This window comes from Cryptomeria japonica, chromosome 1, assembly GCF_030272615.1.
Source record: "Cryptomeria japonica chromosome 1, Sugi_1.0, whole genome shotgun sequence".
NCBI lineage: Eukaryota > Viridiplantae > Streptophyta > Pinopsida > Cupressales > Cupressaceae > Cryptomeria > Cryptomeria japonica.
Genome location: NC_081405.1, coordinates 159,764,730 through 159,776,247, shown reverse-complemented (window position 1 = coordinate 159,776,247; position 11,518 = coordinate 159,764,730). Strand labels below are relative to the sequence as shown.

Here is an 11,518-nt window from a genome sequence, read left to right as displayed (position 1 = left end):
TTTATATTATGTAAGCTTTTATAGGTAAAAGAGGCATTAATATTTGGAAGGAAATAATTGCAAGAGGTTCTTGGGGGTAGAGCCCGCTTGGGAACGTGTCCCTAAAACTTTAATTTTTTTCATTTAATTTCCTGCACCTAGCGGTACTATGGCAGCGTATAAACAGATAAAGTATGAAGTCGCAGAAAAAAGAGCAGATATGATTTACAAAAAGCATTATGGCGGACGGAAAATGGCAACAGGAAAATGGAGACGGGAGAAAACAGTCAAAACGGAAGGGAAAAACGATCGGCGAAAATCATATCTAACGGTTAAATAGTCGTGAAAGGTGTGAAAGGAAGGAAGGCAGTCTTTTTACGCACCGACACCGTACGCAGACGACGAAATAGGGAAAAGAATAATCAATGGTGGAAACATCTCCAATGGTCTTGCATTCGTTTTGGCCGACTTTCAGCCATAGATTTTAAAGATTGTGTGGTTCATCTCATATAGGGAACGCCTTCGGCGTAATTAAATAAATAATTATTGATTAATACAAGATAACTCTAACAATTTGGTTATTGTGTTCACTTTAAACAATTATTATTTTGCATGTTGACAACATGTCAATCAATAGTCTACCAATTTTAAAGGGCACACCTTGGTTTCTTTTGGTTCTTGTTTTTGGTTAAGGTGTGCTAGGTTTGGGAGCCTAATATCAAGTTGTGGGAGCTTGGTTAAAACCCTCTTGCATGGTTGTGGGTGCGTGCAAAAACCCTCAGTGTCTTTCACGTTGTGGGATCCTATTTAAAACCCTCTTATGTGGTTGTGGGAGCCAATCAAAACCCTCAAAGTCTTGTCTCTTTGCTTAGGTCCAGACTGATATGTAATGTTTTCTGTTGTCCTTTGGTTGGCGTTTCTCTAGAGGTTGGTTGTATGGAATCTTTGTATATCTATTGATCAGTTGTTTCTTGCTAGGTTCTGGATGCTGGTTCATCCAAGGGGTTTCGGGTCCCCTCAAAACCTGATTTTCCGTTAATCAAAAACATGTCAATCAATAGTACTAAGGAAATGATCAAGGTGATTAAATTTCAATTTTCGTCACTTTGAAATGAATGTTATAAGGGTTGCTAAAGACATTTTGGGAATGACAATTAGGTTATAGGATTAACAAGAAGCTTCGGTCGAGTTAGAAAAAACACACCTTTATATTCATAAACGATTGGCTTGTGTAAATCATTGCTCATGAAATATGTCTACAATTTTGACTCGAAAACTAAGTAGTTGAACTCTTAAAAAACATCATACTAAAAAAATGTATGTTGAGTCTAGGTTACAATGTTTAACGATGCAAAATTGTAAGCTAATGAGCATAAGCCCTTGATAACAAAGTTATATGGGGAACAATGCCCTAAGACAGATAATGAGTCACACTCCATATGCTAATGTTGTTGGTAACCTAATATATTTGATGATTTGTACAACACTAGATATTGCCCAAGTTGTAGGAGTTTTAAGTGGTTTTATGTCTAATCAAGAAAAAGAACACTAGATTGCAATGAAGGTTTTCAAATACTTTTGTGGCACTGTTAAGTTTTTTTATGCTACAATTGAGAATTGATTTGGCCAAAGAGCTAGATGTAGAGGGCTTTATTGATGTAACTGGGTTGACGACATTGATAACAAGAGATTTACCATTGATTATGTGTAACATAAGCAAGACATAGGTAGATGCATAGGCTTATATTGATGTAAATTATGTTGATGACATTGATAAAAAGGGATTTACCATTGATTGTGCAACATAAGCAAAGCGTAGGTAGATGTATAGGATTTTATTGAAATCAGAGAAACGAAAAAATCACCAAAAATCACCCAAACTTAGCGAGTCCAAGTCCGAGTCCGAGTCACCCCCCACGAGTCCAGCAAACTCGAACTCCAACTCGACCGAGTCTAGGGTCCAAACTCCCCTGGACTCAACCAAGACTCGACCAGACTCGACCAGACATAGACTGGGGTCCAAAATCTTTAAAAATATCTAAATTTCTTGAGTTTTCTACTTTCCCGAGTCCAGCCGAGTCTGACTCCGAGTCCCGAGCCCGAGTCCGAGTCTGAGTCGGCCTTGCCGAGTCCGAGCCCTGTTTCTTTGATTGAAATTGATTACATTGAAACTATTCATCTTGTAAAAAGGTGTGTGAATTAAAAGATTGTGTCCAATTATTTGCTTTAGACTAGATGCAATGATGTTTGACTATAATATTATGAATACATAAGAACCCTATGTTTCACACATAAACAAAGCACAAAGACAAGGGTTTTAATTAAGGTGGACACTTTATTTAATGTCCTTGAATCATTGACAAGGCCAATGAATATAAGTTTAGTTGTCACTAATTAGATATGGGCATCTTTGCCCCTAAGAATTTATTTATTTTTATTTATTTTTCTTTGATGTTACCCCTTTATGCTTTACAATTTATATAAGTAGAAAAATGTTAGGACTAGGTTTTATAAACCTTGCACATCATGAAATGGGGTGCTGACTTTGACATTTGTATCATGATGTATTACATCGTCTATAACCTTATAAGAGACGTCTACGAACTTTTATGATGTAAGATGCATAAGAGCATTGAAATGGGGTTACATAGAAAATCAATTGGAACATCTCTGATTGACTATTTTTAGTCAATGTGTAAGAGCATGGTGGACATATGGGTTTGGGTGCCGATATGGAGGAGCCTTGGTATTGAACCATGGTTATGGAAAACATTTTGGTTTCCTATATTGCTCTTGGCACTTGGAGGTTTTGCATAGAGTTTACTATGGTCGGGACAAGTTCTTCTAGAGTGAGGTCAAATCATCTACAAATGTCAATTATCTCCATGCTACTTATGTGATTGTATTCATAATCCTCTTATTTAGATAATGCAATTTATGTTGGGTTTTTCTCAAGAGTTTTCCCAGGGTATATCCTATGTTGTGGTTTTTCTATTCTATTGGAATTGCGAATCCTGTTCTCTATTTGCAAGCTATCTCAAACCAAAACTAATTAAAAAAAAACTACTTTTAGAAAGTATTCCCATCTAACCTAATAACACAAACTTCAACCCACCAAATTCTCAATCCTATGTTGTGGTTTTTCTATTCTATTGGAATTGTGAATCCTGTTCTCTATTTGCAAGCTATCTCAAACCAAAACTAGTTTTAAAAAAAACTACTTTTAGAAAGTATTCCCATCTAACCTACTAACACAAACTTCAACCCACCAAATTCTCAATGTAAAAAACATGAAAATAATAACCCGAGTCGACGATAAACATGTCCGCAAATTTTGAAGAGAAGGGCAGGCAAGCTAAAGAATTCAACGGCAAGGAAATGCCAAGTAAATTACATGTTCAAATTTTGCTTATGCATGGTTATCCCCTGTGCCTTCTACTCATCTCTTGCCATTTCTGTTTCTGTTTCCCATCCCTTGGAATGTGGCTACACGAACAAATTAACACATTGAAATGTGCCATTCCAGAAGCTTAGTTTCTGATTTTTCAAATGCCGAAGATAAAATGCTTTTCCAAGCCTTGAAGTTGTCGACTGTCATGGATTGAGTGCTATGTTGAAATAGGCTATCTGGGATCCAAATATTTTGTACCCGCATAGGGCATCCATTTGGACTGCATAGCCTACAGCTTACACCCATTATGAATAGGATTAAAGAATAATTTGCTGGATAGTTGAAAACAACAAATTTGGATCCTTTGACTGGATAATATATAACCATCAAGAGCTGGATCAATTGGCTCAGGGAAGTACGTCAGAAGGTTTTGAATCAGCACCACCAATATTTTAATGGGGATTGTCACATCTGCAACTCTTAATCCATTTTCTGCTGTTGGAGACTGAAAACAAGAAGTTCGCTAAGCCACTCTTTAGCCTTGCAAATGATTTATATTTAATCTATGAAAAGAATAAAGAATAATCTGCTGAATGGTGGAAAAACACAAATTTGGATCCTTTGACTGGATAAGCTCTAACCATCTAGAGCTTAAACAATTGGCTCGGGAACGAACATCAGAAGATTTTGAATTATCACCACCAATATTTTAATGGGCATGGTCACATCTTTGCAACCATTAATCCATTTTCTGCTGTTGGAGATTGTAAAAGACGAGTCAACTAAGCCACTCTTCACCCTTTCTACACAACGAATACATAGAACAAACCCATCTCGGTTTACCGGCATTTTATTCAGATTGCATTTTTGCACGCTTCCAAACTATTACAACACCATCAGAATCAGATGAAGCCAATAGATTTTCACCATGATTCCATGTCACTCCAATAACTGGAGAACTGTGCCCCTGCCACCACAAATATGTAAACAACGTGTACAGGTAACGAAGCATTTAGAAATCACAATAAAAAAAATAACAATTAGGATGAGTAGTTCACCTGTAACTTATTTACACATGGGTGCTTTGGTCTGGTTAAATCATAGAAATACACATTTGAATCCTCACTCCCAGAGACTGTCAAAATTCACAAATAATATTAGAACATGTGTGTAGTTTGAAAGGTTGCGTTTTCAAAGGTTTTACTAAATCTTCACTTTCAGACACCAACCATAACCACAAGGGACCGAAAAGACATCAATGTGTACCAAAATAATGCTGAAAGAGTAAAACACAAGAAAGGTTAAAAACAGTAGCCTCGACAGAGTTATGAGTTGGAAAACAAGACGGTCAGATTATATATAATTATGGAACTGGAAATTTCATCGTCGTTTTGCACACGAATCAAAGCAACTAAGCAACCCAGATTCTCAAAGACGAGAACGAGCCATTAATTTACACACGGATGCATTTCTACAATGCTTATGGTGCAGGTTGTTTGTAACACGAGGAACAGTCATACCCGTGAATATTTGTGACAGCCTTTAATATGTTTCTTTGACCAAAAAGCATGACAGAATGCACAATATGCAAGTCGTGTCGATTCTTATAAAATACAACCCTTCTGACAGCCAGGAGAGCTGTGAATATATCCTACATAACATGTTCATAAAGGATATAAATTATAAATAAAATAAAAACAGGGTAGAGTAAACCAGATATTGGGTCGTTTAGTCAACTTGAAAATCAAGTCAATGAGCAGATGGCACAATTACTGAGGATGCATATGTGGCAGCGTAAGGAGATCAATAACTTATGGAACATCTATAAGAAAATGGTGTGCGTTATTGAATTTTGTCCCGATAGAGATCCCACCATATGCATATTCTGAAGTGCCTTCTGTTTCTCTAAGAAATATGTAATTCCATTTGATTGATAGCGCTCAATTCAAAGCATACCAGACACGAACAAATTGGAGAAATGATGCATCTTAAAAGCCAATACATGCAACACTGAGGGAGCTGTACAGCTCTTTCTAAAATTTATGTAAATAATAAAAATATTAATAGAAAAGAATAGTTATATTCAACAAGACATGGCATGGCTGACAAAATTAGAGCATTAGAGTAGTTTGAAACTCATCATACACTTCTTACCCATATAGATTATAGAAGAGAAGAACAAACCTATAAATTCGCCTTTCTCCAGTGAGAGCAATGGACAAAAGGATGCATGTATATTTCTTGCTCGAGGAGCCAACTGGAGTGAGCATCGAAGAGACAGATAACCCCCAACTTCCAAAGCAACACTGCAGATAATAATATGACAGTTTAATACAAAAAGCTTTAAGACTTAAACTACCCAGTCAGTCGAAAATGCTGACACACCTGAAGAAAGATAGGTTGCCATCTTTTGTACAAGTGAGGAGGACTGGACCTCGTGCTAGAAGAGAAAATATTCTAAATTGCACAGTTGTAGTGGGAGATTTGTGCTTAGCACCAGTACGATTTCTGTGTGTTCGAGAAAGTGTCCCAGTGTGTGAATTTATTGTCAAGCTATGAATGCAACCCTGCAAATTTCCAGTCATTGATCTTCATATCACACAAATGCCATTTTATCAAAACGTTATGGAGGAAATTCTGAAGGGAATAAAATACCTGGGAGTCGCCAGCAAAGATATACTGTCCAGTATGATCTGTGTCGATTGCCGTAATCTCATTCTCCAATGAAATTTTTTTAATTAATCTGCCGGTACTAAAGTTGATCACCTGATACAGAAATTAGATCTCATCATAACAATTCATAACTGTCATCCATTTAAGAATTAAGATAGATGATAGCTTGCATTTGTTTCATAATCATTTGGAAAAACATACATAACTTAAGTCTTAAACAATGAATCAGAATATATAACAGATTATATTATTGATTTGCAAGGTTTAACCAATAACTCTTGAATTATGGTTGAATGGATCCAAGAGTTTCCAAGGGTCAGACTCTAAAGACTGGAATAAGCAGATCATAATGAACAGCTTAAAAAAATAATAAAAATATTAAAGGATATTTGTTTTTGCTTGTCCTTTATCATCACGAAACTCACCTTGGTGATTAATCTCCTATGCTGGTAGGTTCAACGAAACAATTTTCCTACATGAAATCTGTTGGATGCATGTTATATGCATTGCTGTTTTACACCTCTTATAATTGTATATCCTGCTACAATTGGGGGGAAACATTTTGGGGGTCGTTACAGGTGAATATTTAAGACCATGGTTTTATACCTATCATATTGTGATACTGCTTCGTGGTTTCCTGTATTGATAGGCATGTGCCTATAAATACTTGCACATGGATTAGAGTTAAGCACCAGTCTGAGACTATTTCTCTGAGTTTTTGGGATGGGTTTCTGGAGACCGTAAAAAGTTTACAAAATTTTGGGTCCGGTGGGGGATGGCTATATATATTAATATGTACTAACATATATAGTTTTAATTTGTAATACATCTTTGTGGACTCTTGTACTGATGGGCATATGCCTATAAATACTTGCACATGGATTTCCGCATTAGTGTGTGACAGTGTTTCTTCAAGTTTTGGGGATGGATTTGCAGGGATAGCAAAAAGATTCCAACATATCGGGGACAGTATAATAACTTGTAAATTTGAATATACTATATATAAATGTTCTTGGAGGAGAATAAGCTTCCAAAATGAAAATTATAGCTCCAAAAACCTAATCGGACCCAAAAAGCTACATATTTGAAATTAATGATAACCAGATCCAATTTTCTTTATAAATTGGAATGCAATGCAATGAACAGGTCCACCTTGCCAAGGTTTAATTCCTATAGTAAAGGGTACATTAATTTAAAAACCTATATGAATAAAGCCAAAATTGTGGACGAGAACATTTGGCAACATACAAATGATGGTGGCCATATTTATTGAATCATATTTTAAGTAAAGTGGCTGAATGTTCTAACCAATTGTTGTTAACTATTGTCATTGTTTTCACTTTGCAGTGGTGCAAGGAAGTTGTCACATCCCCCATGACAAGTCACGTTGTAATAAATACTCTTAATTTATTTTTCAACATTTTCCAACTGAAAAGAGATATAGCAATATCCTTGTCACTTTTCGATCACCTAGTTCCCAAGATGGGCAAGGTGAGAGTATACAGTATATAGGGCAGACAACCATCTAAAAAAGCGGCAACTTACAAAGAATCACACTAGGAAGCAAGCTGGCCAAATTCACTTCTCCAGTGGAGTGAAGTATGTTATGCAAGAACTGAAATGAAAGTGCACTTCTTTGCTTATTCAGAGGAGAGTGTAGTTACAAATTTACAATAAGCATAGGCATTTCCACTTATTCAGTGGTGAGTGCAATTACAACAATTCTAGCCACTTCCACTTATTCAGTGATGAGTAATTACAGTACATCCACTTATTCAGTAGGGTGGGCAAATACAACACTTCCACTTATTCAGTGGTGAGCAAATATAATATTTCCATTTATTCAGTGGGGTGAACCAATGCAGCACTTTCCTCTTATTTAGTAGGGTGAGAAATTACAGTAAAGAGCAAGATAAACCACAAGCGGTACTACCAACCAGGGTGTTACAAAATATCAAATGTATTACAACTGCTGCTTCACTCCATAATAAGCTGAACAATCATATTAAACTATAGCATACGAAGTGCTCAACAAAGATGTACCTCTAAGTTAATAACGGCTGATGTAGCTCTGATATTACTTTGTTGTTGCTGTCCTGCTGATACAACTGAGCTGTATACATTGAGAATTCACTATGAATTGCTAAATTACACACTAGGAGGCACACTATACCATCCAAACTGGCAAACAACTGAAAATAAACATCAAACCCCTTCTAAACACACCTGACACTGGAATGTCCCCATTTTTACACCATCCTGTTCTGCAAGCATTGGCCAGTTTTTTGGGTTTGTTCTCTTTGGTCCTCAGAGAACACTGTTATTTATAGTAACTGCTTGCATGGCACCAATCTTTCTAGGTTTGTTCTCTTTGGTCCTAAGAGAACACTACTATTCATAGGAAGTGCTTGCATGGCACCAATCTTTCTGGTTTTTTTTGGGTTTGTTATCTTTGGTCCTCAGAGAACATTGCTATTTATAGTAAGTGGTTGTATGGCACTGATCTTTCTGGATTTTTCCAAGTTTGTTCTCTTTGGTTCATAGAGAACACTACTATTATAGTATACGCTTGTTCCAGCACCAAGTCTCAGCATGTTCGGTTTCAGTCTCCAATGCTTTGGTGGGCCTTTCTGCTTTGTGCTTGGATTTTTTTTTTAATATTTGCACTTGAGTTATAAAGTTATGATTTAATATTTACTTTAGTGTTAAATATCTAAGTTACCGATTCGGGTTCGAGCACCGGAACCCGGTACGGCAAAATTTTGAAAAGGGGTTTGGGTTCATTTGGGTTCGTTAGTACAAAACATGTAAATTTTATATATATATATATATTGGTATTTATGAAGCCTATAAGCATGAATTAAAATTTGCATGTCACATAGCATCATATAAACAACAAAACAAACATAAACTTGTAATCGTAGCATCATATTCATCAAGTTTAATATCAAAATGACAAAATATTCAAGTATCATTGTTTCAACTTTCAACAATATAAACTTAAAGTTTAATCATCAAATGGATCATCTAATTCATCCTCCTCCTCCTCCTCCTCCTCCTCCTCCTCATTGACATTGACATTAGATGAGCCAATGCCACTTGCACTTGCACTATAAGTTGGCTCAATTTCCGAGTCATCAAGTGTCAATGCAAGAAGCTGAGAAGCAGGAGCATCCAAATCAATATGCTTTGACTCTATATCCCACATCTTTGTTTCGCCTTGTGTGTAGTCATGTTGTTTGTGTGAAAGAAGACGTAGGTTGGAATGCACATATATTAAATTCTCTGCTCTTTTTTATAGCAGCCTATTGCGCTTTACTGAGTCGATGAAAGAGTATGTGCTCCAATTTCTTTCTAAAGCAAATGAACTAGCAACCTATGAAGACAAAGTAAACAATTAAAGTTATACGTTAATAAAAATAAAACTACTAGCAACCTATGAAGACAAAGTAAACTATAAATAAACGAAAACTTGTAAATTTTAAATTTTAATTAATTAAACTTGTGATAAAAGTTTTATAGCGAGGGGTTGTAGGTGTTGGAAGCATGTGCCATGGAAGTACCACCAGCTATGAGCATCCTTCTTGGATCTATGACGAAGTGCATCAACACTTAGACCATTCCCATTTGCGAATTCTATGAACTCATTTGTAACATCTCGCAAATCATCATCGGGATATAGTCTAAGAAATGCTGCCTTGTACCCATCAGATACTTCTAGATCTCTCCATGGTGGAATCCTTCCTGGTTTATCAAGAAACTGACTGCTATAGTACTTAGGTCTCAAGGCATAGGCAAGAAGGTGCAAAGGAGTGGTCATCTTATTCCACCTTTCTACAATAATTACTTCCAATTCTTTGAAGAATTTCTCCTAAGGATCATTCTCTTTTTCATTTATAGTGACCTTTATTTTTTCAAGCATTGAGTCAATGCCATCATAAATCTCACCTATGCAAGGCCTATCCATGTCTGTATAGCGAATCATGCTCATGATGGGCTCAGTGATACTTAGGAGATATGTAACAAGATCCCACCATTTCTCATTCAATATTCTATCCCTAATTTTTTCTGCCCTCTCAGTGCTACTTTGCTTCCATACAACCCAATTGGTGCTAATCACCATATTGCATAGTGCCACTCTAACTTTCACAAGTCGTCTTAAGACGATTGTGTTTGATGCAAAACGGGTCTCAGCAACCTATAACACAAATTAATGCCAAATGATTAAAAAATAAAGCCAAACTTTAAAGAAGAATACACAATATAGCTTACACAATGATATTATGAACATTGAAAATTAAAAAAAATCAGAAAATGTAAAATTAAATTACTGTTTCACTTACCTTCAATAGCTCCAAATTCGAATAGGTTCTAAAAATCCCTTGAGACATGTGGTGGTTTGTGATGAACATCTGGATGTCCTCAGCCTCTGCATACACATCTCTGATCCATTTTATTTCTTGCCCAATCCTTTGTAGCATAAGATTGAGTGAATGTACCGCACAAGGTGTCCAAAAGATGTGATCATAGCATTGCTCAACCAACAAACCAGCAGCTCTACAATTTTTTGCATTGTCCGTTATGACTTGGACAACATTGCGGGGTCCCAGAGACTCAATGGTAGAGATAGAATTTCTGCAATAAATTGGCCATCTTTTATTTGACCCTCACAATCCACAACTCTCAAAAACATTGCCTCTTTAGGGGACACCGCTATGACATTGATCAAGGGACGGGTTTTAGCATCTTTCCACCCATCTGAAACAATTGTTACACCTATCTCAACCCATGAATCCCTTATGGGTTTCAATGCATCTTCAACCCTCTTCACCTCTTTCTCCAATAATGTTCCACGTACCTTCTCATAACCGGGGCCCTTATACCCTCTTGGTGCCTCATTAACACTTTTTATCATTTGCTTCCAATATGGGGAGCGAACAACATTGAATGACAACCCATTTGCATAAATGCACCTTACTATATCTTGGTCAGCATTGTCTCTACTCTCATTTTGGAATGCGGTTTCTAAAAGCCCCTTTGTTCTTTTACGTGTCAAGGGTGGTTCACTTTGAAGTTCATTTGTGGCAAAGAAGGGGTGGTCTTCTACTACAATACTGAGATTAGAAGGGCCTTGCATTCCCTTTGTTTTTTTTTATGCGGTTTGGTTCAATCGACGGGCTTCCCTCTCTTCTGCCGCCTCATGCTCCCTAATATATTTCATCACTGTCTCATCTAGTATAGGTTTACCATTTTTTCCAGGGCATTTTTTGATGCCTCTTCCTTTTATTCCACACAAATGGCCTACCACCCGATAATATGAACTATTACGTTCAATATCACATCCATGGCATTTCCAACGGAATCCCCCACCTCCCGAAAGTTGTTTTATAATGTCCACATATTTCCATAAGGGAGAATTTGGATCATTTCTTTGTTTTGCAATTATTTGTTCATTGCCAATGGAGGAAGATGTAG

The 11,518-nt window shown here is 36.6% G+C and overlaps 1 protein-coding gene across 1 annotated transcript in view; it reads right to left on the bottom strand.

Moving 5' to 3' along the window:
* Positions 1-3,252: 3,252 nt before the first annotated feature.
* Positions 3,253-11,518, bottom strand: part of LOC131029004 (uncharacterized) — a 143,854-nt gene continuing 135,588 nt past the window's right edge. Inside the window, exons 8-12 of the mRNA XM_057959384.2 lie at positions 6,026-6,136; positions 5,756-5,937; positions 5,555-5,676; positions 4,429-4,505; positions 3,253-4,337 (exon numbers count right to left, since the gene is read on the bottom strand). Coding sequence (XP_057815367.2) covers positions 4,221-4,337; positions 4,429-4,505; positions 5,555-5,676; positions 5,756-5,937; positions 6,026-6,136 — 609 coding nt within the window. The 3' untranslated portion in view covers positions 3,253-4,220. The remainder of the gene's footprint in view (positions 4,338-4,428; positions 4,506-5,554; positions 5,677-5,755; positions 5,938-6,025; positions 6,137-11,518) is intronic.